This window comes from Mus pahari, chromosome 10 (assembly GCF_900095145.1).
Source record: "Mus pahari chromosome 10, PAHARI_EIJ_v1.1, whole genome shotgun sequence".
Lineage (NCBI taxonomy): Eukaryota > Metazoa > Chordata > Mammalia > Rodentia > Muridae > Mus > Mus pahari.
In genome coordinates this window covers 93030521-93058457 of record NC_034599.1, presented here as the reverse complement: position 1 = coordinate 93058457, position 27937 = coordinate 93030521, and the positions used below count along the sequence as shown (strand labels likewise).

Sequence of the window (27937 nt, the reverse complement as noted above, 5' to 3'; positions counted from 1 at the left end):
TGCCTGTCTCTTGTCCTCTCCATTTGTGTGGACTCTGTGCTCCATCATGTCGGTGACCGCCTGCCAGGGTCTGGGGTTCGTGGTGTCACTGATCGGGTTTGCGGGCATCATTGCAGCCACTTGTATGGACCAGTGGAGCACCCAGGACTTATACAACAACCCGGTGACCGCTGTATTCAACTACCAAGGGCTATGGCGTTCGTGCGTCCGAGAGAGCTCTGGCTTCACGGAGTGCCGAGGCTACTTCACCCTGTTGGGGTTGCCAGGTAAAGACCATAGGGTGGCTGGGGGTAGCAAAAAAAAAAAAAAAAAAAAAGGCAGCAGCCTGTGCCTGAGACACCTAGAGAGGGACCAAAAAGCAAGCGAAACTAAGATTCCACTTTGACAGGAGCAACAGTCACTACTACCACAATGGTTGGAATAGAAGCATAGGGAGAGGAACCTTCTGGAGACCAGTTCTCCCAAGGACACATTTTTCTAATAGCTCTTACATGAGCGATGGCATAGTCTCAACCACCCTCAAGGACAGAACTGAGGAGACCCAGATACTCACCATGTTCTCCTTATAGAGCCAAGAGCCCCCTTGCTGAGTCATATGACCGCATACCTCCTGAACAAATTCTACATCCAGGCCTCCTGTGCCTGGTCCCCGCTTCCAGGAATTCTGAAGCTAACAACAAGAATAGAAATAGGACATGAAAAAGACCTGAAGGAAAGAGGCATGATTCTCAGGGGTGCAGTGGATGGGCCAGGGCTTGGGGGTCAGGAAGGCCCTGACCTCCAGAAAGTATTGGTCTCAAGGAACAGGACTCCAGACCCTCCCAGAATGGAATGTCTGCCTGACAAATGAGTTCTGCCATGAGGAAAAGTTGTGGGCTGCCAAGCCCTTTCCCCCAGATTGGCATGTTGGCCATGTAGGGTTTGTGCCTACTGGATTTGGTCTTTTTAACTTTTTATCCCTTCATAGGGTCTCCCTCTGTAGAGACCCACCATTCCGATGGTAGATGCAGAGACCCTAACTCAATGGGTTTGTTTTACAAAATGTCTGCGGCCATAAGACGTCTGAAACCTGATGCTTCCTTGGCGTGGGCTTGTCCATCTGAGGAAAGACGGCCATGGCACTCCTGAAATATAGCTCCAACAGTTAGTTCTGGGAATCCAACGGGCAAAGGTCTCCCCTCTGCACTCTGTATTTCTGTTGGTAATGGCTGCCATCCGGTCTGTGCAAAAAAAAAAAAAAAAAAAAAAAAAACAACAAAAAAAAAAAAAAAAAAAAAAAGCAGGTTGTAAAATAATGCAGTCAGCACTGACTGCCAGGCACAGCCTTCAAGCTTAGGCGCTGGTGCTGCAGGGTGGGCAACGCCCTTCCAGCCAAAATGCTCTTTGGTAATCAAGGACATCAGTTCGCTGGCCCCTGTAGACACAGGAATGATCTGGGGCTAACCAGAGAACCCGGGGCACTACCGTTTGAGTTTCTTTTTCATTGTCCCTGAAAGAAAGCACCAACGTTTTAAAGTTTCTGCTGGAATGCAGACATAGTCTCGGGCTCAGCAAGAAACACTTGAACACAACACAGCCCTCCAGAGCAGCAGCCCTCGCCCTTCCTAATGCTGTGACCCCTTAAAACAGTCACTCATGTTTAGGTGACTCCCTGAACCATAAACTTACTGTCACTGCTACCTCATAACTATAATTTTGCTACTGTTATGAATCATAAGGTAAATAACTGTGTTTTCTGATAGTCTTAGGTGATCCCTGTGAAAAGGTCATTTGTCCCCAAGGGGTTGTGACCCACAGGTTGGGAACCACTGCTCTAAAAGAACTCTAGGCATAGGACTGCCTGTTGCCTTCCTAGAAAAGGAGGCATTTCACTGGGCTCACACCCAGAGGTCAACCTGTTCCAAGATGACAGTGTAGACAAGATTCCCTCTTGGGGGACCCAAGGAAGGAAAAGCACACCCTCTGATTCCCTCACACAGTTGGAAATCATGGCGGGGCTAAATGATCTCATAGAATGGTGGCATTAGAAGAAATTCAATGAAACGTTCAATGAACGTTTGCTGAGCACCAACATAGTTCAAGTTTTCTTGTATGGATAACATAATTATCAAGGGCCTTGAAAAGCTAGAGACTTTTGTCATCTATTTTTTAAAATAGATGTCATCATTTTTTTAAAAAAAGTTTGGGTCAAATGTGTTAGATTTATGTAATCATGCTTTTAGTGAACTATTTCATGCAGATATATTAAAGACAATTCATTTCTGAAAGAAAGAAAGAAAGAAAGAAAGAAAGAAAGAAAGAAAGAAAGAAAGAAAGAAAGAAAGAAAGGGAGGGGGAGAGAAGGAGGGAGGAAGAAGAAGGAAGGGAAGGAGGAAGGAAGGGAGAGAGAGAAGGAGGAGGAGGAAGAGGAGGGGGAGGAGGAAGAAGAGGAGGAGGAAGAGGAGAAGGAAGAGAAAGAGGAGGAGGAGGAGGAGGAGGAAGAGGAAGAGGAGGAGGGGAGGAGGAGGAGGAAAGAAAGGCAAAGGAAGAGTTTTCCAGAAAGGGAAACTCCTATCTGAGAAAAGACAGTGAGGTAAGAGAGAATGGAAAAAAACAGGCTCTGTGTGATAGGAGTGAGGGGAGGAGGGTTAGGGAAGGAGGGTCAGGGGAAGGGGGAACCACACAGCACAGCCATAGGCCACAATACTTAAGGAATAACACTTACAAACAGTTGACAGGTGTCGAGAAGAAAAAGTAAAAATGTCTTGCCAACGTGACATTTCTTAAATTCTTCAGATTCCTAGTGAGAATATTATTAATTATTTATTTGTCTTCGACTAATAAAGTAGGTAATAATACTGGGTGTCTCGGTCCTTGCTGTGTGTTGGGCATTATTTTAAGAAAATCGGTATATGTTGGTATATATTTTACATTATTATATATTCATTAAATTAAATAGCCTATACTTTAATATTTTCAACAATCCCATGAAATAAGAACTTATTTCCTCCGTTGTACACACTGAGGAGATAGAGGCATCAAGTGGTTAAAGAATTTGCCAAATATGTAGCAGAGGATGGCCTAGTCGGTCATCAATGGGAGGAGAGGCCCTTGGTCCTGTGAAGGTTCTATGCCCCAGTATAGAAGAATGCCAGGGCTAGGAAACAGGAGTGGGTGGGTTGGGAGTAGGGGGAGGCAGGAGGGGATAGGGCATTTTCAGAGGGGAAACCAGGAAAGGGGATAACATTTGAAATGTAAATAAAGGAAATATCTAAAAAAAAAAAAAAAAAAGTATGAGTTTGATGCTAAAAAAAAAAAAAAGAATTTGCCAAGTGGCCCTGCAGTATGAATGGCAGGTCAGGGTCCCCCTCGAGCTGCTTTCTGCAGAGCCTGGGCCACTGGGCATCACAGGACTTCTAATCAAAGACACAAGGTTTCCCTCCGATAATTTGACTGAGTACTTATCAATGAGAAGATTCGAATGAGGACTGCTTAACCATTTTTTGTTTAGAAATAATGAAGTGATGGTCTTCATTATTCTATACAGATATTCAACCCAATTTTAATGTTCCCATAATTAGAGTTGTGTTTTGCCACAAAGATGAGCAAACAGGTTAATGGAACAAAAGTTAAAAGACACAAATGTGGGTTTAATGGAAGGTGTAGGCAGCTTTACAAAATACAGGGGGAAGGGGGCTATTCAAAAAATGCTGCAGAAATTATTGAGTGGGGTTAATGGGAAGAAAATGGAATTATCAACCATCACATACCAAAATAAATTCAATATTAATTAAATGTAAAAATACATTAACTACTCTTTAAATATTTTTAATTATAATGTATAATGTTTTTGCCTCCTGTGTGGGAAATATCACTCTAAGAATAAAACCAACAGAGGAAAGCATGAAGGAAAAATCAATTCATTTGGCTACATCATTCAACAAACACTTAACTGAGCACATTATATGTGACAGATACTGAAAGACAGATAAAATAGAATACATTGTATTTTTTTCCAAAACTGGAAGTTAAGGTGAAAAGCCATTAAACATGTTTGTTATACTTACTACAATAGAGTGTATTACTGCAATTCACAAGTAGTTCACATCAAATGATGGTAAGAGATGTTAAAGTGTTGGTGAATGAACGAATGAACAGTGCAGACACCAATTCAAGAAAGAAAAACCTACTTTGTAAGGATTTTGTTGTCATGAGTTTCTTGAGCAGGGGTCTCTCTTTGTGGCCCTGGCTGGCCTAGGACTCAATTTATAAACCACAGTGGCCTTGAATTCAAAGCCCACCCAACCCCCACCAAGAGACTGGTTTAAAGGTGTGCTCCATCTCACTTGGCCCAAAAGGTTTTCTAAAAGAAACAAAAAAACCTTCAGGGCCTCAGGGCCAGTGACAAGGGCTCAGGCAGTAGAAGTGCTTAGTATGCAAATATCGTTGGTCTGAGTTCAATCCCTGGGTCTCACAATGAAGGAGAGAACTAACAGTCTTGGAAGTTGTCCTCTGACCACCAGAAATGTATCTTGTACACATACGTGCGTGCAGTCCAAACCCACAATAATAAAATAAGCTTTTAAGTGCTCAAACTCAAAACGAAGAGACACAAATTAAAACAAAGGATCATGTATAACTTAACTAATTTCACAAAGTAAGTGAAAGTATAGAACTATTCTCCCTTTTGTCTTTATTTTATATGTGTGAGTATTTCACCTGCATATATGTCTGTGCTCTGTGTGCTTTCAATGACCTCTGAGGCCAAAAGAAGGCATCAGAGCCCCTGAAACTGGAGTTACAGACAACTGTGAAGCATCATGTGGGTTCTGGGAATAGCCTCAGGCCTCTGGAAGAGTAGTCAGGCTTCTTGACCACAGAACCACCTCTCCAGCACCTAGAACAATCTTTTTAAATACCGATGTTGTGAATAGAAGGTACAGGGGAATGTCATTCTACATAAAAGAGATATTGTTTTAATACTTCACACTCTTTGACAACTTAGTTCACCTAAGAGTCTATCTTAAAAGAATGACCAGAAATGCTGGGAAAAGTTGCATATTAGATGTTTATTGTGACATTGCATTCATATAAAAGAAAATTAGAGAAAGATAAAAATCTAGGTACAGAGAACTGAAAATCTTTATGTGAATAGCAGTACATCTATGTAAAGGACTAGTAAGTTGTAGAAAGTATCCTTGCAAGAACTTTGAAGACAAAGCATAACTAAATGAGGATAGCAAATTATCAGACATATCATCTCTTGATCATGTAAATTATAATCTCTTTACCAAAATGATTCATCCAGAGAACTGCTAACAAAGTATATCCAATAGTTTGTCTGGAGTTTTAAAATGTAAGTGATTTGTTTTTTTTTTTTTTTTCACTTATTTTATTTATATGAGTACACTGTAGCTGTCAGACACACCAGAAGAGGGCCTTGGATCCCATTACAGATGGTTGTGAGCCACCATGTGGTTGCTGGGAATTGAACTCAGGACCTCTAGGAAGAGCAGTCAGTGCCCCTAACCGCTGAGCCATCTCTCCAGCCCAAGTGATTTGTTTAAATGACTCCAAATCTATTACAAACACCACACTTTTAGAATCAGAAGTTTAATATTCAATGTAGTGATTTTTTGAAATTAATAAACATGCCATTTATTCTCCTAGCTAGCTGAAGTAATACCTACCTATAATGTTTTCATTGCTCTTTGGATCACCATTCTTGACAAATTACTCAGTTGCTGTTCTAGCTGAAAAGGTTAAGAAAACAGAGAGAATCATCTCTCCAGTGCCGGCCAAATGACATCAGCGCCTGGAAAGGCATTGGCCAAAGTGGCATGGAGCTGTGTTTAAGCTGAACACCAGGTGATTTCCCCTGAGGATGTCAGCAACATATCTCTCTCCGTTCTAGAGAGTATTAAACAAAGTTGTACCGAAGCTATTACTGTAAATAGGATCAGACCTAGGGGCTGAACTTACACAGGGATATGTGGTCCATTTTAACAACACCTGTTGTCACAAACAGGAACTCAGATTCTCCTCCCTGGACCACCAGTCACTCTCTGGCAGAGACAACTAAAGCAGTGGTCACTCATTCAGAGCACAGAAACCACACCCAGAAAGTAAAATTTTCACCTTCCAAGTGTTTTAAACATATCCCCTAAAGTATGTAGACTTATAATTTCTCTCTTTTCATTCAGATTCTGTGTAGGTAGATTTAGCTTTAGTTTAGCACTTAAATTTAATTTTTCCTAAAAAAAAAAAAATTCATTGTCACATTTCAACCAAGAAAGAAAGCATATTACTGAAATAAGATTCTCTCCCCAACTTTAAAAGTCAGTGTAAAACATCATAGAGAGCCGGGTGTGGTGACGCACGCCTTTAATCCCAGCACTCGGGAGGCAGAAGCAGGCAGATTTCTGAGTTCGAGGCCAGCCTGGTCTACAAAGTGAGTTCCAGGACAGCCAAGACTACACAGAGAAACCCTGTCTCAAAAAAAAAATCATACAGAAACTGCTGCAAATAAAAATAGATAAATCAATTTTTAAATCTCTTTTCAACCTATTTTGGTAGCACTACAACGAGTGTTTAGGAAGAATGAGTGATAAATCAGATAGCTGAGAACCACACACACAGAGCTCTGTGGGAATGATGGATATGGTCTCCAGTAGAACCAAGGTTGGCAGTACCCCGAGAAGCAATGTTGAGAATTAATCTAGAATACATTCCACCAACTTATTCAACCTAATCGATCAACCTCAGTCCCCCAGCAGAAGCCTATGGCATTGACAATTGTCTCAGCCTTGTAGCTTGGCTCAGCAGCACTCAGAGCGTCTCATTTGTCACGGCTGGCTTGTTCCCTCATTGGGATTGTTCTGGTTCATGCTTCACTCTCTACAAATACCAACCACAGGAAGTAATGTGCAGTCAAGGAGAGGGTTGCCCAAGGAGACCAACCATGTTAACTATTTTTGTGTGTGTTTATCGAGATAAAGTCTTGGGAGTAAGGACTGGGTGCATCCAAAATAACAGTCAAATATGGGCTGACTTCCTGGAGAACTTGCCATGTCTAGAGAAGTGGCAGGGGAGAGAGGGTGTGGCTCTGTGTGTGTGTGTGTGTGTGTGTGTGTGTGTGTGTGTGTGCATGCGTGTGTGTGTGTGTGTGTGTGTGTTTCAATACCCCAAGAACTTCTAATTAAAATGTCTTGAATTCAGAAGTCAAAAGTTCAGGACCCGCATGAGGCAACAGGTTGATAAATCTCCAACAGAACGTGGCTGCAGAGCAAAAACACAACTCTGACCTCTTCAGTCAGGGTTCTCTCTACTTGATCATACAGCTTCCAATAAATTCACCTTCTGTAGTGAAGACTTTTCTACACCTGGAAGCTAGTGAGATGAGAAATGGGCTCTGGAATGTTCTCTTTAGTTCTCTACAAATGAAGAAACTGATCTACAAAGACCAAATCACCAAACAGAGCTGGGGACGCTGTAGGGAGCAGCCCCTGTGCTTCTCAGTGGTCAGGTCAGGGACTCCAGTCATCCCTGACTCTTCTTTTCATCTTCACAGCAACACGTGTGTGTGTGTGTGTGTGTGTGTGTGTGTGTGTGTGTGTGTGTGTGTGTGTGTGTGGTGTTTGATATTTGGTATTTGTATAGTTCCATTTTATGAGGGACAGCTCCTTGGGCCACCCCAATACCTGCAGATCAAGGGTGCATCTCCACAACCTGACTTCCTCTTCTCAACTTCGCTTGTTCTGACCTCTCGTGTGGCAATAGAGAAGGAGCGCTAGTCTGGAAGTAAAGGGTAGGAACCACTACTGCTGCCTCTTACAGTACTTGTAATTCAAAACATCTGGACAAATTCCTTTTCCACCTCTTTACGAAAGGTGACATAGAAGTGTGAGGAGAATGTATTACAGTCTGAATTACAATAGGGACAAATGGGTACATCCCGGGAAGTTTTGTTATAGATAGGGTCAGCCTTGGTGGTCTCTCCTCATGCTGTCATGGGAGTGGACAAACTTTGATTTCCCCTTGATGGTGCATTCTGGGCAGAGGTAGAGCCGGGAGGGCCTGAAGGAGGGGAGAGTCGGTTTGTCCACTCAGCCTGCTCCGCGTTCCAACCATCCGGGCTGCAAAGCTCAAGCAGACAAGTGCCTCTTGGGGCTGCTTCCCCAACAAATGAAAACCATGCCCTTGAAGCAGGAGTGAAACTGAACTATCTAAGGAAAACAGTATGAGCAAACACTGAGCTGAGGAGAGATTCTGATTAAGAGCGCTCCCCAGCGAGGCCCATGAACCTTCCCAGCAGGAGGGTGGTGGCTTACTCCTGGAAGCCTGCACCTAGCAGCTAAAGCCATGGCCACCACCACGTGCCAGGTGGTGGGGCTTCTCCTGTCCCTCCTGGGTCTGGCCGGCTGCATAGCCGCCACTGGGATGGACATGTGGAGCACTCAGGACCTGTATGATAACCCAGTCACCGCCGTGTTCCAGTATGAAGGGCTCTGGAGGAGTTGCGTGCAACAGAGCTCGGGGTTCACCGAGTGCCGGCCATATTTCACCATCCTGGGCCTTCCAGGTAGGCGAAGTGATCGAGGGATCGGAAAGACTTGAGGGGCTGCGCATCCTCAGAAACTCCCAGGACTGAGCAATCCAGCCTCAGGTGTGACTGTGGCAGCCTTGGCTCCCAATAAAAGGTGTGAATTGAGAAATTGGCATTGCATCAAAGGGAACAGTAGCCACGTAGGAGATAGGAGAATTCATACAGCAGCCAAATAGAGTGGGTCTAGTATAAGGACGTGCTGGTGAGGGCTAGTTTGAACCTTGTTTAAGAACATAAAAGGCTTCTTTCCGTTAGCAAGAGACTCGCTTCTGCCTGAAGACTTGAGAGTAGGGAAGGGGGGTGGTATTTTGTTAAAGACAGAGAAATTTATTGAGAGTGACTTTCATTGTACTTTCGATTTGATTACTTTTTTTAAAGCAGGATCTCTGTGAGGTGGAAAAATACGATCATTATCATTAAATTACGATTTCCTTTTTCTGCATTTGCAATTAAAATATCTATTACTTGCCTTAAAAACAAGAGTTGTCAGATTATGATATAACAATGTAGAATATACTATATGACCCCATTTCACCTTTGAAGATAAAGTTGAATTTTGCTTCTAATATGGATAATTGTTTCATGCATCGTAGGGACTTTGCATTCTTGATAATTCGCAAACTCAACTTGTATTTAACAAAACAGCGAGCAAGGGCATAGGTGTGGCTTTGATTCTCTGAAGCAAGCCCCTTGGAGAGATGAAACAAATCTACAAGGTGCTAAGGGGTTGTGAAGCTCTTGGAACGGAATTATGACAAGCAATTCGATTAGTCCACCTTTGTTTTGAGTAGTGTCAGGGTGGACTCTGTCTTGGAAAGCCACTCCGTGCAGGGTCACAGTCATAGACTGGATGAGAAACCTAAGCAGGGAGGCAAGGGAGGAAGAAATAGCCCGAGGGAAGGGAAACAGACCGCCGGGAGAGATTATACTATGCTGAAGGGATAGGTCATGGGGAGACCATGCAAAACCTGGATTTCTGCATGGCTAGCCACACCCATGCTAAAATAGACTGAGATCATATTCATGTGTTACCTCCGTGTCTGTCCCGTGCTCAGTACCCTTTTTCTAGCACCCACCAAACACTGCCGATCACGTGCTTCCTATCGCAATGTCTGCTCCGAACATTCCAAGCCCGACTCACCCGTGTGGCTTAACCCCATTGCAGCACCTTCGATCCTGTCCTGCTGCGGGATCCTTTCTCCCCATGATGAGAATCTCCTCCCTGCCCCATAGTTCCACAAAACTTACCTTCCACCCATGTTCTGGAGGCCCTTCGTCTTCCTGTCTAGGAGCCAGTCCTGCTGAGCCGCCCCTCTCTTCACATCCTCCAACCTCTCCTGCTAACCTGGGCTCCTGCCCTCCTTTCCTGGAAAGTGGCTTCCCGTTTCTAACCATTGTCAAGGTCTATCTCCTTCCTAGTGACTGACAGCCGAATTAAAAGTCTAGCTTTTCCCAGTACTTCTAGACAAACTCATCCACTCCCGCAGTCTGGTTTTGATCCCGTGTCCTAGCTTCTCTGCTTCTTTGACCATAGCACAGGGGTTGGGGTGATTAATTCTTGCAGTCCTTGGTCTCCTATTCATGTTAAGCCCCAGGCTATTCCCTGCTTGATTAGTGAGTAGATGTGAGCCTACCACAGGAGCCTCTCCTCATCCCCCTCCTGCCTCCTCTGCTAAGTCTCCCTAAGGCTTCTGCTCCATCCCATTCTTCTCTCTCTGCTCTCAGTGTTCTCTGGCCCAGCTGCTCAGAATCTCTCCTTTCACCACCCCCAACTGGCCTTTCCACAAATCTTATCTGAAGCTTTCCCTCATCTTCAGATTTGATGTGACCCACAAACTGGAGCAGCCCAAGAGAATGCTCAGAGCATCAAATTCTCCTGCCCCTTTGACTCTGTTCATGAATCTCAGCAGTAGCTCTTGCATATCTCAGAGGACTCAATTCAAACTTGTGGTTACCTGTAAATCATGGTGGAGGGGACATGAGTGTGTAGCTATGTCTATGAGAAAGCAGTGGCTTTGATGGTACTTTGACACAGATGTTAACAGGAGCAGGAAGAAAATGATTATTCATCGGTGGGGGAGGCAGACTGAGTCTGAACTTTAGACTATTAACTTCATTAGTTATACATTTGTCCCATTCAGCTGTGTGTTAACACCTCTGTGAACCAGAGCAAGAGTCTCCTCCCAGTTCTAAGCATAGGGCCTGGTAGGGAAACTATTCAGCAAATGGTTGATAAATTAGGTTGAACTGAATAATTAGAATTTAATTCAATGGTTATGCAAGCTATTTACACACACACACACACACACACACACAAAATTACAGATAAGAAATTTCCTCTCCCAAAAGGCAGAAGATGGATTTTTGCTTTTGGACTTTACTGTTGAGATTCCATGTGTAGAAAATGACCTGGTCCTCCTCCTTCTGAAGTAGACACTTGATCACCCAGTCTCATTATCTTCTACATGCTTATTGCATGGAGTAGAGTTTTGAAGACAGTTAAGAGTAGTTAATGCTAGCTGCTGCGACAACCACACTGCACAACTCAGTAGCTTCACACAATGTAAATTTGCCATCTGCCCACCTGAAGTCCGTGGGAAAAGATCCTAGATTATTTGTTGATATGCTACTCAGCCAAAGCAAGAGAAAGTCGTATCAGAAGCACATGAGCTCTTAGACATCAGCCTGGAAGTGACATGTGTCACCTCCACGTAGAAAGCATTGCCTAGAACTAGACACATGGACCTGGACAGTGAGAGATGTGGGGGCTTACAGCTATTTGGATAAGCAATGATCACCTTAGCCACAGAGGTCCTTTGAGCAGTAACTGTCCAGGCTGCAGTCCACCCACCATGCTAACCTCCCAACACCCCCTTCTGCTTTCTACACCATTGATTTTGGTTTTTGTTGTTGTTGTTTCATTCTGGTTTGGTTTGGTTTTGTGTAAGCGGACTGTGGTTCTTGCTTTATTGGACATGGAACCTAGGGCGAGGCCTTTACACTCACTAGGTAACTGCTCTCCATTGAGCTACAATCCTAGCCTCACTTCCACACTGATCTCAGTCTACAAAGCAGGTAATTCCTCAACTGCACAATGGTCCAAGGCTATAGGAGTGTGCGAGAAAAGGCATACCATGGATGTCTACTCATGTCTTCAGCAAAGATTGCTAAATTCCTCTGCGTGTGATATGTAGTCTGATACAAGAATATGGTATGGGGGGGGTGCGTATAAATATGACCATGGAGCAGAGACTCAAGCTTCTTCCCCCAAAACTTAGATGGAAGGAAGGGACACTTGGCAGTACCTTATTCCATGTCAAGACAGTCGGGCAGCTTTAAAGAAGAAGCCCGGTTCACACCATAAAAAAGCCCTGAGATGTTTCAAACTTGCTGGTGGGGGGAGGGGAGGCAGGGAGAGTCCTGGGCTATGTTGAGTTTTAGGACACAGTGAGCAAGGACTGCAAAAATAAGTGTTAAGGTCCCACAGCAATGCGCTTCGTGCCGCTGAATGTCGCTACTCTTCTTCATCAGCTCTGTGTGCCTGAGAGCTGACTTCCTCTTGCTGTGTGCCAGTCTATGCAGCCTGCAGTGCCCAGATGTGAAGGGAGTGGCCACATGCTGGGCTGCCCCAAGACTCTCTTAGAGGGAAGCATGTAGTACTGCTGTATTCTTAAAACATAGAAACTGAGGGAAAGGAAATGGAATGTGGCCAAAATCACATGTGTGGACAAGCCACAAGTCTCGGTGATTTTTCTAAACCATCCTTTCCTCCTGTGTGGCCTGGCTCTAGTCCCAGCTGGGGATTGGCTTTTTGAGACCTGACGAGAGATGGTCTGCCCTCGAGGACAATGAGCATAAAAGATACTTCATCACCCATGTTCCTTATATAGCACAATTAACTGTGCACAAGAGAGTACCGCCTCTATCCAGAGGGTGATGGGTGCACAGTTTCCAGTACTTCCTGGAGACAGTGCAACGGCAAAGCAAAGATCGTTCAGCAAGCAGGGGAGAGAGAGCAACTTCTACCAACCCCGTACCACTCACTGCCCTCATGGAGACATTACCGTCAGATACTACTTGCTTAATATGTCTGCACACATTTGGACCATATTTAGGGCAATGCCAAGCCCTAGGGTTAGAGGCGGGTGTGTTAGGGATATCTTGGCCCCTCACATCTCCTGGCTTAATTTTCCCCAACTCTAAGTCGTGTGTGTTAAAAGCTAAGCAGCCTATTCACAAAAGCAGTGCTAAGTCATCATTGTGGCTATACCACCCGAAATATTCAGAGTAAAGATGACTTAGAGTGCTGGTCTTTTCTTCTCCATGCCTGTCACATCTGTGTCCAGGGGCCTTCAGATTTCGCAGCCCTGCCACAGACACTAAAAACCTTGGGAGTTTCCATATGAGAAGTTTCAGCTCCCTGCTTCTGCATCACTGCCTAAAAGCCACCACACTAGAGAACTGGAGAGTTTCCCACCAACCAGTGAATCACATTTATAGGCACGTCAGCATTGAGCCCCAAAACCTGCAAGGGGGAAAAACTGTATGACAATTCTGAAGAATCTTTTCTAAAACTGTCCTGCTCGTTTCTTCTCGCCCTTGTCTGAAGGTGTTCTCATGAAGCCTAGTGCTCGCGCTCATGTGAAGCCAGCTGCTCTATTTCCAGTTGCTAACAGAAAAACATGGCCCTGGGAGATGGATGAGTCTATTAATCACCAAGTTAAGCTGGGATCTGGGAGTGCCTTGTGGTTTTTAAACAAGCTGTTTTCCCTCCCTTCAAACTAGAAAGGAAGGAAGGAAGGAAGGAAGGAAGGAAGGAAGGAAGGAAGGAAGGAAGGAAGGAAGGAAGGAAGGAAGGAAGGAGAGAACAGAAAAGAAAGAGAACAGAGAAGAGAAAAAGCACAGGATGTCTTTTACTCTAAGAACAAGCATTCCAATGTCTCTACATCATCACACAAGTGAAGGAAGAGCCACAAGAGTCAAGCCCATGTCCACAGAGCTCCTGAGGACCTGGAACTTAGGTTAAAACGAGGCTGCTTGCCCCAGTTTCTCAGGAAGTAAAGCCGAGGCTTAAGGACCAGAATGCGTGCTCAGCTTGCCGCCCTGGTGGTCCTGGTCTCCATGGCAGGGCCAGCCACCACAAAGTGGCAAGCCGAGGCTGGCCTTGTCAGGGTACAGCATTGTTTCTTGGTGGAGAGACATGTCCCTAGAGTTATATAGCTGTGTCTCACCCGAAAGGCTGAGAAAATACTATAACAGAAGTACCGTAGACTGGGAGATGTATGAACTGCCCCCTCCGCTTATCTCTCACCTCTCTGGAAGCTGGGAAGTCCAGGGTCAAGGTCACAGCAGGTCTGCTTCCTCCTGAAAGATGTTACCTCTTGCTGTGTTCTCTCTCTCACAGTGAGCGGGAAGAAATGGCCAAAAGGTACAACCAGACTTCCCACACCTTAGATAAAACCTTCTGTCATTCATAAGATTGAACCCTCCTTTCAAACCCCACCTCTTTATACTATTTATAACTATTGTATTGGGGATTAAGTGCATTTGACTCTTCTGTTCACTGCTGGCCAGATCCTGTGTCCCAGTCCCCCACTTTGTCTGTGCTTTTAACCCTCCCTGCTGCCACTAGGTCCAGCCTCCCTCTTCTCAGCCATTTTTTTCTTTTGCTCTTCACAGTCACACAGTCTTGCTAGTTTTATCACATGTTCATGTATAGTTTGCACAAGCCAAAGCCATGTGGAAATGGCTCTTTTAGGGAAACAGAGTAAACTGTAATTTATCAAGCCTGGCTTAATTTGATGCAGATACCAAGTGGTACCCAGGCCTTGTACATCTCTCTGCAAGAGACATCTTTACTTCAAACTCCAGAGCTGAGAGACCTACATCCCTGGAATCAAATGACTATCCTGGGGACACTCAGCTATCATCATAGTATGGTAGAATTTCAGAGACCTGAGGGTCTTCCTATTGATTCCTTGAGCTCTTTGGAGAACCCAGGTCTGCTTTGTTCTGAAACTTCCCTCTGAGGTCAGCCACAGACTTCCCTATGTGGTATGTGGAATCCCCCTCTATCCCTTCCTGCCTCCAGTCAGAGACCCAGCTGCCTAAAATTGTGGGCTCTCTCTCTCTCTCTGCTCCTCCAAGGCCCAATCCATGGGCCTTTGGTTCTCAGCAAACTACTGTCTTCACAGAGTTACTCTGATGCCAGCTCAGTGCTCACAGATCTGGGCGCTCTTTCCTCCTTGAGCATCCCTCAGGACCATTGTCACGCCTCACTCTAAAAAGTCTTACACTGCAGAACAACCCAGTGACAGGCTCTGAATGAGGCAAGGCCATTGTCATGTCTCTGAAGATTCTGGGCATGCTTAGATGCAACCAGGACTGAGCCCCACACCTTGGTGCCCCTTGCCCCTCAGTCCACAGCTACTCTTCTGAATGAGAGATTTTGCAACAGGAAGGGGAATTCTGAGTCCCAACCTTTCTGTTTGCTTTTATCAGGCCAGAGCCTTGCCCGCCCTTCTGGCTGATAAGGCTAATTATTCACTGGGAAGAATGTTGTAGTCACACCTTTGGTGAGGGGGAATCAGAGGACAGAGCCTACTGACTCACGCCTTATCATTTGACAAGCTCTTGCCATTTGATCAAAATATCAAATAAGAGACTCAGTGGCAAAAAGAGAAACCTACGGTTCTGAGTAATTTTCCTGTTTCTGTCTATGGAGAAGGGTTTGGATTTCAGAAGATAGACTCTTTAAGCTAAAAGGGGAGCTCAGATCACCTTCTTGTCTCTCCAAGATCGTTATAGATGGTGCAGCACTTGTCCACCCACTTCCTGTTACCTGCCTCTGTCACACTAGGGGTTTCTAAGCAGAGAAGGCCTCGATCCATCCATTCAAGCCTAGGTTCCTAAACCTCAAGTCACAAATCAATGTTGTAGCCCTTCAGACCCCCTAGAGAAGAGGGGGCAAAAGTAACGAAGAGGTTCTGAAAAATAAGAAGGGGCTCAGGGACATGCTGGAACCCTGGAACTCAAAGCAAGTCCTGCCCACATCGCAGGTCAAGAAAGAGCAAACAACTCTGGTGGCGCACGCCTTTAATCCCAGCACTCGGGAGGCAGAGGCAGGCAGATTCCTGAGTTCAAGGCCAGCCTGGTCTACAGAGTGAGTTCCAGAACAGCCAGGGCTACANAGAGAAACCCTGTCTCAAAAAATAAAAAAAATAAAAATAAAAATAAATAAATAAAAAATAAAAAAGCCAAACAAATTTTTAAAAGAATAAAAAGAAAAAAAGAGCAAACAAGAAGGAAGAACCTGAAAACCTGGCACAAAGCTGTCTGCCCAGGGCTCCAATCCCCAGGGTTCCTGCAGCCACTCCCACTGCACTTTTGCCCTCTGCCTGCCACCCCCACATTGCTCCTCATCCAATAATATCACAGATACCCCCTGACACAGCATACTTAAGATATGTTCCTGGGAACAGATTATTAAAGCCACCCAATGGAGTCAGGGGCTTCATCCTTGCTGAGGGTGGAAGAAACATAACTTCCATAGGATCAGGGAGAGGACCACCACCTTCAGCCTTTGGGGTGGTTTGATTGGTTCACTGGGGCTCAGTTGATTCTGATTGTGTTACCTTAACCGGATGCTTGGCCACGTGTTTCTCAACATGAATAAATTATGGTGGTGGTGGTTGTTGTTGTTGTTGTTGTTGTTGTTGTTGTTGTTGTTGTTTTAGCAGCTTAGGAGTTGAAAGATCAAAACTAGAGTAGCTTTTTAAACTTTTAGTAGGATCTTGGATAGACTGAAAACTTCAAAGGGGCCAGCGGGAGCAAGACAGAGGTGATGCCTCCAGTCTTTTTTTTTTTTTTTTTTCTCAAACGTCCAGTTTCCTGATGGTAACGTGTAAAAGCAGGACAGCCTGAGGATATTTATTTCCTGAGGGTGTGGACTCTCTTACAAATGTCCTCTATGTCACAGTTCTGAACCACAAAATCACTGTGTCATTCAACTGTGTGTACAAAAGACAACCAGACCCACGCCATGAGCTACTATCACCAAGTCCTCTGGCATTTACTCAGCCAGAGCATTCCCAAGGTAAGAAAAAATATAAAGCCCAGGACTGTGGAAACAGCCAATCTCAGAACCCCATAGGCTTGAAGGCAGGTCGTTTCTCTGGAAAGTTCATTTCCCTACAGTGTCTGGGGGAAGTTTTGCAAAGGATTTGAGCTCTAAGTATTTGATGAAAGGCAGGCCTGTTGGTGAGCACCTGTAGTCCCAATATTTGACAGGCTGAGGTAGAAGGACTGTTGAGAATTCAAGGCCAACCTGGACTACATGGCAAGTCCAGGGCTATCCTTGGATACACTATAAAATTCTAAACAAAAGAAAAGCAAAAGAAAAATTCCTAAAACATGATGAATGAACAAGTCCATAGACAAGTATGTCAAGGCGTCATTAATTCACGGCTACAATAGTTCAGTGTGTGCTGCCTCTAAAAACACAAAGACAGAAACAAATACCCCAGTAGATGGCATGCATATGCATTTGCATGTATTGATAAGGAAACAAGCAATGTATTTGCTCTTAGCACCTTGCACGGCCAACAAAGCCACTGGGCATGGCTCTGAAATATAGAGCTGAATCATATTTTACAAGTAGACAAGTCTTAGCACCCCTTCAGCGCTTGTGTGTTCTTTGTGTCTCATTGGAGTTGTCAATTACACTAACACAGAACCCAACTGCGACCTCAAGATGCCAAACTTCTTAGTTCTCCCAAGCACGATTGGACAGACAGCTCACAGAAACTTGTACTGGAAATGTACCTGCTGGTGAGACCACAGCTAGTGACAGTGGCTTACAGAACACTTCTCCCAGCAGAGAAGCAAAGTTAAAAATTAACCTCGAGTTCCTGAGGGAGAAGAGAATTAGGACAAAGTAGATGGAGGTCTGCACTGTTGAGCTAGAGTCAGTGGGATCTCATCTCAGCCAGCCAACAGCCATGATAAGAAGGCCACCAGAGCCATGGTAAGAAGGCCACCAGAGCCATGGTAAGAAGGCCACCAGGAAGCTTTTCTGCTGTTTCTTTTCTACTCCCAAATTTTGAATTTCACCTGGAAATTATTAACCGGTCTCACTGATACTAAGAATAATATCTTTCAGGTGACCCCCCCCTCATCATTAGAACATTGTAGGGCCTAGAAGTCTCCATACATCTCTAATTGGCTCCTGATTTGGTGCCTTGGGAATAGACAGGAATGTGACCCCCAGTGGGGCTTTGTTTCTCTTCTCTAAGAAGAAATGTTTCCCAGAAAAATGACTCACCAAGATGCTACAGATAGTTATCTCCCCCCACCTCCCACAAAAAAAAAAAAAAAATTAGATAAGGACTCTTTGGGAGGTTACTCCTAGCTCAGAGATGTTTATAATGAGCATTTGGTGCTTATATAATTAGGAAATAATTTCAGTGGTTTCAAGCAAGAGAAAAAAGATCTTTCTATCTGCCCACTGACATTGAAATGTAGGATGTGGTTCCTGTGGTTGTGACATCCTGTGATGTCACATCCCCTCCCATCAGCAAGGACCTTCAGCAATGATCATGCTTTGGAAACTGTCCAACAATTGAACTTTCAAGAATAACACCAATGAACGTGTCTTGCATAATTTAGAATCTCCTGATTTCAATTAAGAGTCTCAACAGGAATGAGCTTCAAAATGTGTTTTTTAATGATGTCAGAACAACTCCTTGATCCCAAGGAATAAAAAGGTGTTTAGCCCTCTTAAGTAACAGCATGTGTCTCCATATTTCGTAAAGTGTTCACTACTGACGTTCCATACCCCATGTGAGAGTCTTGGTGAGTGACTGTTGAGATAGATGATTTACTGTCTTTCAATAATAAAATGGAAACTGGGTTGGGCATATCTGGAGGTGAGGTCCACTAGGACCTACATTAACAATTGATTCTAGAAAGGGGACACTGTTGATAAACTGTGATCATGTTGAAAGGCTTAATATACAAAAAAATAAAGCACCGTTGGTATAATGTTAGTACCTTGACTACTTCATGCTAGACTTAGTGCTAAGTTTCTCTGCAATTTCTTTCAGTTCCTATGCAAAGCCAAGTAGAATGATGTTTGGGTTACTTGAGTTTTCTGACAACTTGATAAATAATTTATTGATCACGTTAGACAAATGTTTTCCCTTTCTGGGCTCAGATTATAAAATTTTGAAATGATACTAATAAATACCCAGAGCTCTCTTAACGGCATCTCTCCTTCTATGGGCATCTCAGCGCATCCTTCATCCCTCAGAGGAGTTACAAGTGATGCCTTTCGACATTTCCCACAACTCCACATTTTTGCACAGAGTCCAAGAAAACAGTTTATAGTCTTGAGGTCCTCAAAGGTCAGCACTGGTTAGTTGGGGTTGCTGAGTTTTGCCAACATAAAACCTACTCGGTGTAGTTATGATCTGCCTGTGTCACACCCCTTCTCCTACAGCCATGCTGCAAGCCGTACGAGCCCTGATGATCGTGGGCATTGTTCTGGGGGTCATCGGTATCCTCGTGTCCATATTCGCCCTGAAGTGCATTCGCATTGGTAGCATGGATGACTCTGCCAAGGCCAAGATGACTCTGACTTCTGGAATCTTGTTCATCATCTCCGGTAAACAGATCCCCACTCTCATGCACCTGCAAATGTCAGAAGAAATTATCCTGATAGAAGAAAAGTGGTCCCTCCCCACTACTGAACAGAGCTCAAGGTGTTTCACACTGGGATTCGAGATCTAAGTGTGTGTGTGTGTGTGTGTGTGTGTGTGTGTGTGTGTGTGTAAGCCAAATTACACTCTAACCAGCTCTAAGGACCCTCTTAGCTGCCTCCGACACTATAATAAGAATGTCACAGGCAAACATAGACCCAAGCCCTTAAAAAGCATTTTCTAGGTAAAACTCTAGAAAGTAGTTTTAAGGGGAAAGCTCTTGCCAGTAACCAAAGATCATCCCCCAAATGCTTGGGTTATTTGCGCTTGGTCCCAAGGTGTGTGGAAGCATCTCTTTCTGCGTGCATGCACATGAATCCTTCCAGAATTAAATATAAGTATCTTGGCCACTATCTCACACAAAGTAGGAATTCAATGGTCAATGGTTAGTCAGCCATTCTGTTACAGGAATGGAATAGCCTACAGTCTTCATCTGAACTCATTTCAGCATAAACTGCCACAGAAACATTGCGATCCCTTAAGCTGGTCCTTGTTCTTCGCCCACAGGAATCTGTGCAATCATTGGTGTGTCTGTGTTTGCCAACATGCTGGTGACCAACTTCTGGATGTCCACAGCTAACATGTACAGCGGCATGGGTGGCATGGGTGGCATGGTGCAGACCGTTCAGACCAGGTAACCCGCTAGTCCACTTCATCGTGATCCACAGTGAATATTGAAAGAGGATGATTAAACCATGTGCTTAACGTGACTGTCAGTGCCTGAAATAGCAAACATTTATCAGAGGCAACCATGCCGTACTGTAACTCAACAATGATCTGTAAATTCAAAAACTTCATTTCCATGAAATACCTTTGCTGATATGACTTGAAGCTGATCTGGCATTTGCCCTGAAATACAGTGACAGTTCGCAGTATTTATCTAGCATGCTTACACGGGCCTCATTGTGGTGGCTAACTCACAATGTTAATGAATGTCAACTTAGACCCTCAGTCCATAATGGCAGCTTGGTGGGAGCAGGGAAAATCTTCAGGAGAAAGAAGTATGGTGCCCTACAGGTGAGGAAACTGGTACTCCCTCCTGTACTGCTGCCGCCTTCTCTCTCTCATTCATTTGTTCAACAAATGTGTTGAATACCTACTGTGGCCCAGGCAGAGATCAGAGTGCAAGAGGCAGTCACATCCCCACTCATGTGGGAGCTAGGAGACAGAGATGAATCCTCACTATACCTGGGGGGGGGGGAGCAGGACCTTTTTTTAATTTTTGAGATTTTATTTCTTTTTATTCTATGTGTATGAATGTTTGCCTCTGTGTATGCCTATACATCACATTGTGCAGTGCCTGAGGAGACCAGAAGAGGGTGTCATATCCCTTGAGGCTGGAGTGACAGATGGTTCAGAGATGCCATGTGGGTGCTGAGAATTGAACCCAGGTCCTCTGGAAAAGCAGCCGCTGAGCCCTCTCTCCAGCCACAGAAAAATGTTTAATGGAAAGGCAATATCAATACCTATATTTGGCAACATCGATACCTATATTTGTTTAGCCCAAGTATCAGATTGATGCATCTCATCAGTAAGCACCAGCCAAAACCCAAAGGAGAGTGGTGTAAATCCTGTACATGCAAGTGCCTGGTATTTCTCCAGCCATCAAGAGGAAAGGACAGGGTATGGAGATGATACAGCCATCATGTTCTGACTCTCGGGAACTCCAGGCCCCAGGCATGGGCCTGCCTTGTTTCAGGACTGAGAAGGAAAGTGATCCCAGAAGCTGTTATTATTCTTTGTGTCTCTCCCATAGTTTCTTGGTTAGAAGGAACAACCTGGGGCTGGAGAGATGGCTCAGAGGTGAAGAGCACTGACTGCTCTTCCAGAGGTCCTGAGCTCAATTCCCACCAACCACGGGTGGCTCACAATCATCTGTAATAGGATCTGATGCCCTCTTCTGGTGTGTCTGAAGACAGCTACAAAGTACGCTACAAAGTACTCATACACATACACACACACACACACACACACACACATATATATATATATATATATATATATATATATATATATATATATATACACATATCTGTATGTATGTATATATAATATTCAAAAAGTAATGAAGAAAGAAAGAAAGGAAGGAAGGAAGGAAGGAGGGAAGGAAGGAAGGAAGGAAGGAAGGAAGGAAGGAAGGAAGGAAGGAAGGAAGAACAACCTGGAAGTCACTGATAAAGTCATTCCTGTTTGCAGGAGACTTTCTCAATTTTAATCCTAAGAGTCTCACATCCTTTAAAAGCACACCCTCAATGACCTAAAATCTCCCATAGGTTCCAATTCCTAATGCCCATCATCTCCCAATAGTACTGCCTTGGACACCAGCCTTTAATGCCTGGGCCCTTAGGGAAGACGTATCTTGGGCTATGTAATGCCACCTGAGATAAGGTCTACTATGAAAACTCGAAACACCAAAACTTCTTCAGAAAGAACTGAGGGTGATTCCATCACTCAAAAGCGCCTTCTGGCCAAGAGTTGTAGGCTCTCTCATTGAACAGCAGAGAGACAAAGTGGGGACTAAATAGGAAGGAGCATAACTGGAAGCAAGAGGAAGAACGTGAAGGGTTTGGACGACTGTCATCACAACATCTCCTCTCTCAGGTACACCTTTGGTGCAGCTCTGTTCGTGGGCTGGGTCGCTGGAGGCCTCACACTGATTGGGGGAGTGATGATGTGCATCGCCTGCCGTGGCCTGACACCAGATGACAGCAAGTGAGTCCTCCCGTGAGTCCTCCCTCCCACTGCATACATCATTTGATGTATACTTTGTAGCCAGAATAATTGGTCCACATATATGGAAGAATGGCATTGACTAAGGGACCAATGAACTTCCTCCTTTATAGGGAACCTAAGAAATAGAACAAGATCCCCCAGGGGATGTTTAATGGATACTCTTTGGAATTGTGGGGTGGGGGCAGGATAGAGGTAAATCCCGCTAAGTTCCCTCCAACTCTAGCACTTCCTAACTCTGTAATCCTACACTGGAAGAGATTTTTGCATCACTCCCGCCTGCAGAGATATTTGGCAACATCTGAAAATATTTGATTGCTTTGGTAATGGTAGGGGAAAGGAATCTGGTTTCTAGTGAGAATATGTCTAGGGTGGACACCCAGTGATGCGTAGGACCAATCTCACCACAAAGGATCAGCTCTGATGTCAAGTCTGCTCTCAAGGCCCTGGGATTGGTGGAGCCAGACGGTGTAAAATGAATTATTTTAATATAAATATAAATGTGATCAGTGAATTAATCCAGTAGCTGTATCTTTTTGTTTTGTTTTGGTTTTTTGTTTTTGTTGTTGTTGTTTGTTTGTTTTTACCTTTGTTAGACTCCAATAACCACACAAAGAAACTAAGATTTATTTCAAGCTGCACTTCAATACCTGGGCAGTTAAAAGATTTACCTCAACCCCGTATGCTAATCTGACTATGAACCAGCCATCCACAAGATACTTGCATTTTAATACTGTGCCAGCTCTCTTTGCTTCAGATGTTTCTTCCCATGGTGTCTTCTCGGAGCCTCTTCTCGTGGGTCTCATTCCAACCTCCCGTCTCCCCTCTCCCCTCTCCCCTCTCCCCTCTCTCCCACTCTCTCCCCTCTCCCTTCTCTCTCTCCCTTCACTGGCTGGCAGAAGTCCCTCCCCCTTCTGCCCAGCTATTAGGTGATCAGCATTCACACAAACTTGAAACTGGAGCTTCTTGATTGACATAGACATTGCAATGTCATGTCCAGATTGAAACAAGATATGAGGGCAGAGAAACCAGCATTTGAATAACGAGAGCACTTGAATAACTCATCACCGCATACCTTTACACCGTGCTCAGGGACATTATACCTACAGGATTGTGTGGTGGTTCTACTACTCACCAACCCTGCAACCACGACAGGTCCTTTCTGCTCTCCTGGCCTCTGACCGAGTGCCTTAGGACTCTTAGAGCACAACACCCTACAGTTGCTAATTTATAAACAAAACCTGTACTTATTCTGGCTCTAGTGCTGGGAAGTCCAAGAGCTTTCTCCGGTAAGAGCCCAGTCTCTGCGGCTGACATGGGACCTCCCTGCATTGTCTGCAGGGGAGGAAGACTCTTCGCATGGGAGAAGGAATGGAGGGCGAGGAAGAAACCCCTTCAACCTGGAGCCTTTTACAAAATCCAAACCTCTCTTGGTTTGATCATGTTTCCAAAGGCCCATTTCTCTTTTTTTCCTGATTTTTTTTTTTTTTGAGGCAGAGTTTCTTTGTGTAGCCCTGGCTATCTTGGAACTCACTCTATAGACCAGGCTGGCCTCGAACTCAGAGATCCACCTACCTCTGCCTTCCGAGTGCTGGGATTAGAGGTGTGTGACACCATCATCTCCCAAAGGCCCATTCCTTAGCATCATCAAACCGGGGGACTAAGTTTCCTGTGAATTTTAGAGGGTACATATTCACACAACAGTAGCCTCTGCTAACTTGTCCATAAGAAAAACAAATTAGAAGTTGCATGCATGTGCATTCCAGCCGACAGGGTCTGTGAGTCTCTCTCTCTCTCTCTCTCTCTCTCTCTCTCTCTCTCTCTCTCTCTTGTTTGTTTGTTTGTTTGTTTGTTTGTTTTTTCAAGACATGGTTTCTCTGTTTAACCCCGGCTGTCCTGGAACTCACTTTGTAGACCAGGCTGGCCTCGAACTCAGAAATCCGCCTGCCTCTAGATCCCACTGGACACTGTCACCTTCATTTTAAATAACAGAAACAACTCTGTGGTCAGTAACAACCATCTCCTTACAGCTCAAACATGTATAATGCAGATGGACAGACAGACAGGCAGAGAGAATGTTTTATTAGTTTTTTAGGTTAGAACCAAAAACAAACAAAGCCATGGAGGTTCACATTTGTAAGGTCAGCACTGAGGAGGTGGAGGCAGGGGGTTGTCAAGAGTTCAAAGTCATCCTCAGCTACACAGCAAGTTAGAAGCTCAACCTGACTTACGTGGGCTACTGTCAGAAAGAAAGAAAGAAAGAAAGAAAGAAAGAAAGAAAGAAAGAAAGAAAGAAAGAAAGAAAGAAAGAGAGGGAGGGGGAAGGGAAGGAGGAAGGAAGGGAGGAAGGAAAGAAGGAAGGGAGGAAGGAAGGAAGGAAGGAAGGAAGGAAGGAAGGAAGGAAGGAAGGAAGGAAGACGAACAAGAACAGGCTAATCTCGTTTAAGTTTGCAGGAAACATAAAATCTTGACAGGTTTCATTATGACATTTCCAGACACGTGCCCAGTTTTGCCCTTATTTCTCGCATCACCCCCCCCCCACGTGTCCCATCTCCCCTCCATCCTTGCTGATCCCCTCTTTCCCTCCTGCTTTCATGTCACGTGTACTCCATCACCCTCTTGGACACCCTTCTTCTCTTGCTTTAAATCTCTCCCTCCCCCCACCAAGTTTCCTCTCTTCTTTGAAGACCTGATGTAAAAGCAAGAATTTCTGCTCCACCACAGAAAGCTTATGTTCCCTAAGAACATGGTACCTTGGTCTGATCAAGACTATTATACCTCTTCAAACACTGGACTGTCCCCTGCTAAGACAGAAACAATCAGGAGTAAATGGGGAAGTCAGTCCTACTAAACGCACATGGATTATGTCCCCCTACTAATCGCCCAAGTACTCATGGACTCTTTCCTTGTCTTTCAGCTTCAAAGCTGTGTCTTACCATGCCTCTGGCCAAAATGTTGCCTACAGGCCTGGAGGCTTTAAGGCCAGCACTGGCTTTGGGTCCAACACCAGAAACAAGAAGATCTACGATGGGGGTGCCCGCACAGAAGATGACGAACAATCTCATCCTACCAAGTATGACTATGTGTAGTGCTCTAAGACCCGCCAACACGTGTGCAGGAGGAACCCTTCCCCAAGAAGAGCTCATCCCAAAGCAAGGGGAGGTCTACCTCGTTCCCTTGTTGCTTTCGACTGACATCTGAAAGTTGGTAAAGCCTTACTTTCATCCGTGGGGAGGCTAGACAGTCTTGGCCACATGTGTCTGCCTCTAAATATCCCATCACAAAACAGCTGAGTTATTATTTATGAGTTAGAGGCCATAACACTCACTTATCCCAATCCTCTGCTTTTTTACCATAGGCTTTTTTTTTTTCACCTGGTGATGGAATGGAATTTGACTCACAGACTAATACTTGGATGATTTAGAGAAATTCTCCTTCCTCATACTTAATAAGCCTGCTGATGCTCTCTTTTCCAGCTTGACCACCAAGGGAAATTTTAAAAGGAAAAAAAATAAATAGATTAAAAGGCACTATTTCCTACTCAATTGTGCCTTACCCACCCCCAACTTGACTGATAATAATAATGAACACCAGTTAAAGAAAGAATGCCAGAAGAAAGACAGTTGTGCTGCCCCACCCCACCCCCCAGCCAGTCATCTGAGTCCCCATCCGCGGTGATCTAGAACATTACTCGCCACAATGATTTTCAAAGAAGGCAAGCAAGCCTGTCCGCTCCTTGGCATCTGCTGATTCCAGCAAGGCCTTTCCAGAGCTTTCCACTGGAAGTCATCCTTCTCTCAGAAGTCACAAATTCCCCCTAGAAGAGTAAGAAATAGATTCTTTTGGGTAACCTGAGTCCTATGTATAGTTATTATAAATAGTATATTGGCAAAATGGTTTGATATCTCAGTGAATTAGTTTCAGCCTTACATATAGAAAAAGCTGGAAAAAAACAAAAAGCATCCCTTGGCATTGTCTATAGCGTAAGATCCTAGATAAATCCAAACTTCAACAAAAGCTCACTGAGCCTAGTTGTTTTCTTTTGAGGTCTCCATAGCCTTAGTACTCACAGATGCAGCCCCTGTTTAGAAGAAAAAAAATGAAAGTAGCTTAAAATTGGTTCCTTTTTCAAAAAACCAATAGTGAGCCTGGGTGTTAGCTACAGTTACTGCCAATCGACAAGGGCACTTCTTTGGTCCCGTGGCCAGTTTTGCGGTTCTGACAGCTGCGCCAGGCATTACTATGCAGACCACACCCTTCTCTGTGCTTGTAGGATGACCCTTTCAAGGAGAACTCTGTCTCCGTGAGCAGCCTGAATGCTCCCAGGGTGCTCTCTAAAACCCACCCGAGCCAGGAACAGCCATAGCGCTGTGCTGTAAGAGCCTGGCCAACGGGTTCCTATGGAGAAAAGGGCAGTCCTTACACTAAAGTGCATACATAAGGGTAATACCCAGGGGTGGCTCCAGTCTGCGCAGACCATCTAAGGAGCTGTGTTGACCAAGAGCCTGGTTAATACACAGAGATTTTCCTACTGGGACAACAGTGATTTTAGGCTACATTGAAGAAGGCCCTCCAGAAAATCATCTGAAATGGTATAAAGGATGAACAGACCAAACAATTTAAGGGGAGGGGGTGGGGGTAAGGAGGTAGAAATGAGCAATCTAGGGCATGAAGATTGTTAAAGTTCTTGGGGTCCAAATGGAAGGTCATCCCTTTGAGGTCATGGACACAATGGGCCCCACCCCTGCCCCTACCTGCCCACCCACCAGAAAGTCCCTAGTTGGATTCGAGGCAGTGAGAATCAGCTGTTTTCAGTTAGTGGGTCTCTGTGTAGAGCCTGGCTGTTTCAAAGCTTTCCCATACACCGTGCTTTGCCGGTTTCCGCCATTGCTGTCTTGTTGTCTGCGTTATCAACCTCCATGTTTTGTAACTTAAATATTAAAACACTGTTAATGTCCATTTGAATAATTGTCCTTTTCTTCTCCCCCACCCCCACCCCTCTAAGTTTTGAGGTGTGGATGTAAAAAGTTTCACTATTTCAAAGATGCATGCATTTTCTCAGAATTGCTCTTGCTGGCAGAATCTGTGTCTGCCAGAGCAAAGAAGCCTGGGTGCCTGGAGGCCACTTGGGTCTGGACCCAGCCTGGTTAATGGTTTCTGAGTACTTGGAAGCCCTCATGAAGGGAGGTTCTTGGGACAAGCAGGGGTGAAGCTCAGGGACCTAAGACAGCTTAGCCTGTCTGACCATGGACGCACCAGGACACTTAGCCATAGCCCTGGGAGACAAGAGAGTCTGACCTGGGGCTGGGATGAAAGCATGATGAGCTGTAACCACTGAATCTATATCCAGTGATAGAAATGGAATGAGTTGCTAAGTCACGACAGCCGTCTTCCACCTCAAGTCCTGAATCTCCGTTCCCTTATTTATAATGTGTGCATAATAAGGACCCTGGAATAATGCACATGCAGGGCCCTCATGAAGGACAAGTGCACACTTACACAACTTTAAGACAAACAGTTTATTAGCTTAAATACATACCCAGGCTAGCTGAAGCCAAGGTTGGCTCAGGCATAGCTGCACTGAGGGACATGAGCAGGGTCTACCCCACACCTCAATTCTCTTTTCTTCTCTGTTGTTTGGTTTCCTGAGAAGGTCAAGTGGTGTTGGGAGCGCTAATCATATGGCAAGCAGAAAGCCCTTGCCAACAGTCAAGGCAGAAGTCCTAACAAAATCCATTGGACTATGAATCCTTTCCATCCCAAAGCCACCTCCTTGACTGGAACATCAGTTCTTAGTCCGGAATGCCCAATCAAAAGGCAGACTGTTATGTGCTGCAAAGACTGAGTCCATAGGACACTGTTCGCC

At 44.7% G+C, this 27937-nt stretch overlaps 1 protein-coding gene across 4 annotated transcripts; it reads left to right on the top strand.

The window, feature by feature from the left end:
• Window positions 1–27032, top strand: Cldn18 (claudin 18). 4 transcript variants are annotated; one of them, XM_021207504.1, is made up of 5 exons: window positions 1–266; window positions 19083–19247; window positions 19849–19975; window positions 21943–22053; window positions 24989–27032. In XM_021207504.1, exons 1-5 carry the CDS (start codon window positions 47–49, stop codon window positions 25158–25160), a joined length of 795 nt encoding a protein of 264 aa, XP_021063163.1. In that variant the 5' UTR covers window positions 1–46; the 3' UTR covers window positions 25161–27032. The 4 variants fall into 4 exon arrangements, with proteins under 4 accessions (XP_021063163.1, XP_021063165.1, XP_021063162.1 ...); XM_021207506.1 differs by having other exon boundaries at window positions 21943–22065; XM_021207503.1 differs by lacking the exon at window positions 1–266 and adding an exon at window positions 8231–8560.
• Window positions 27033–27937: the final 905 nt, after the last annotated feature.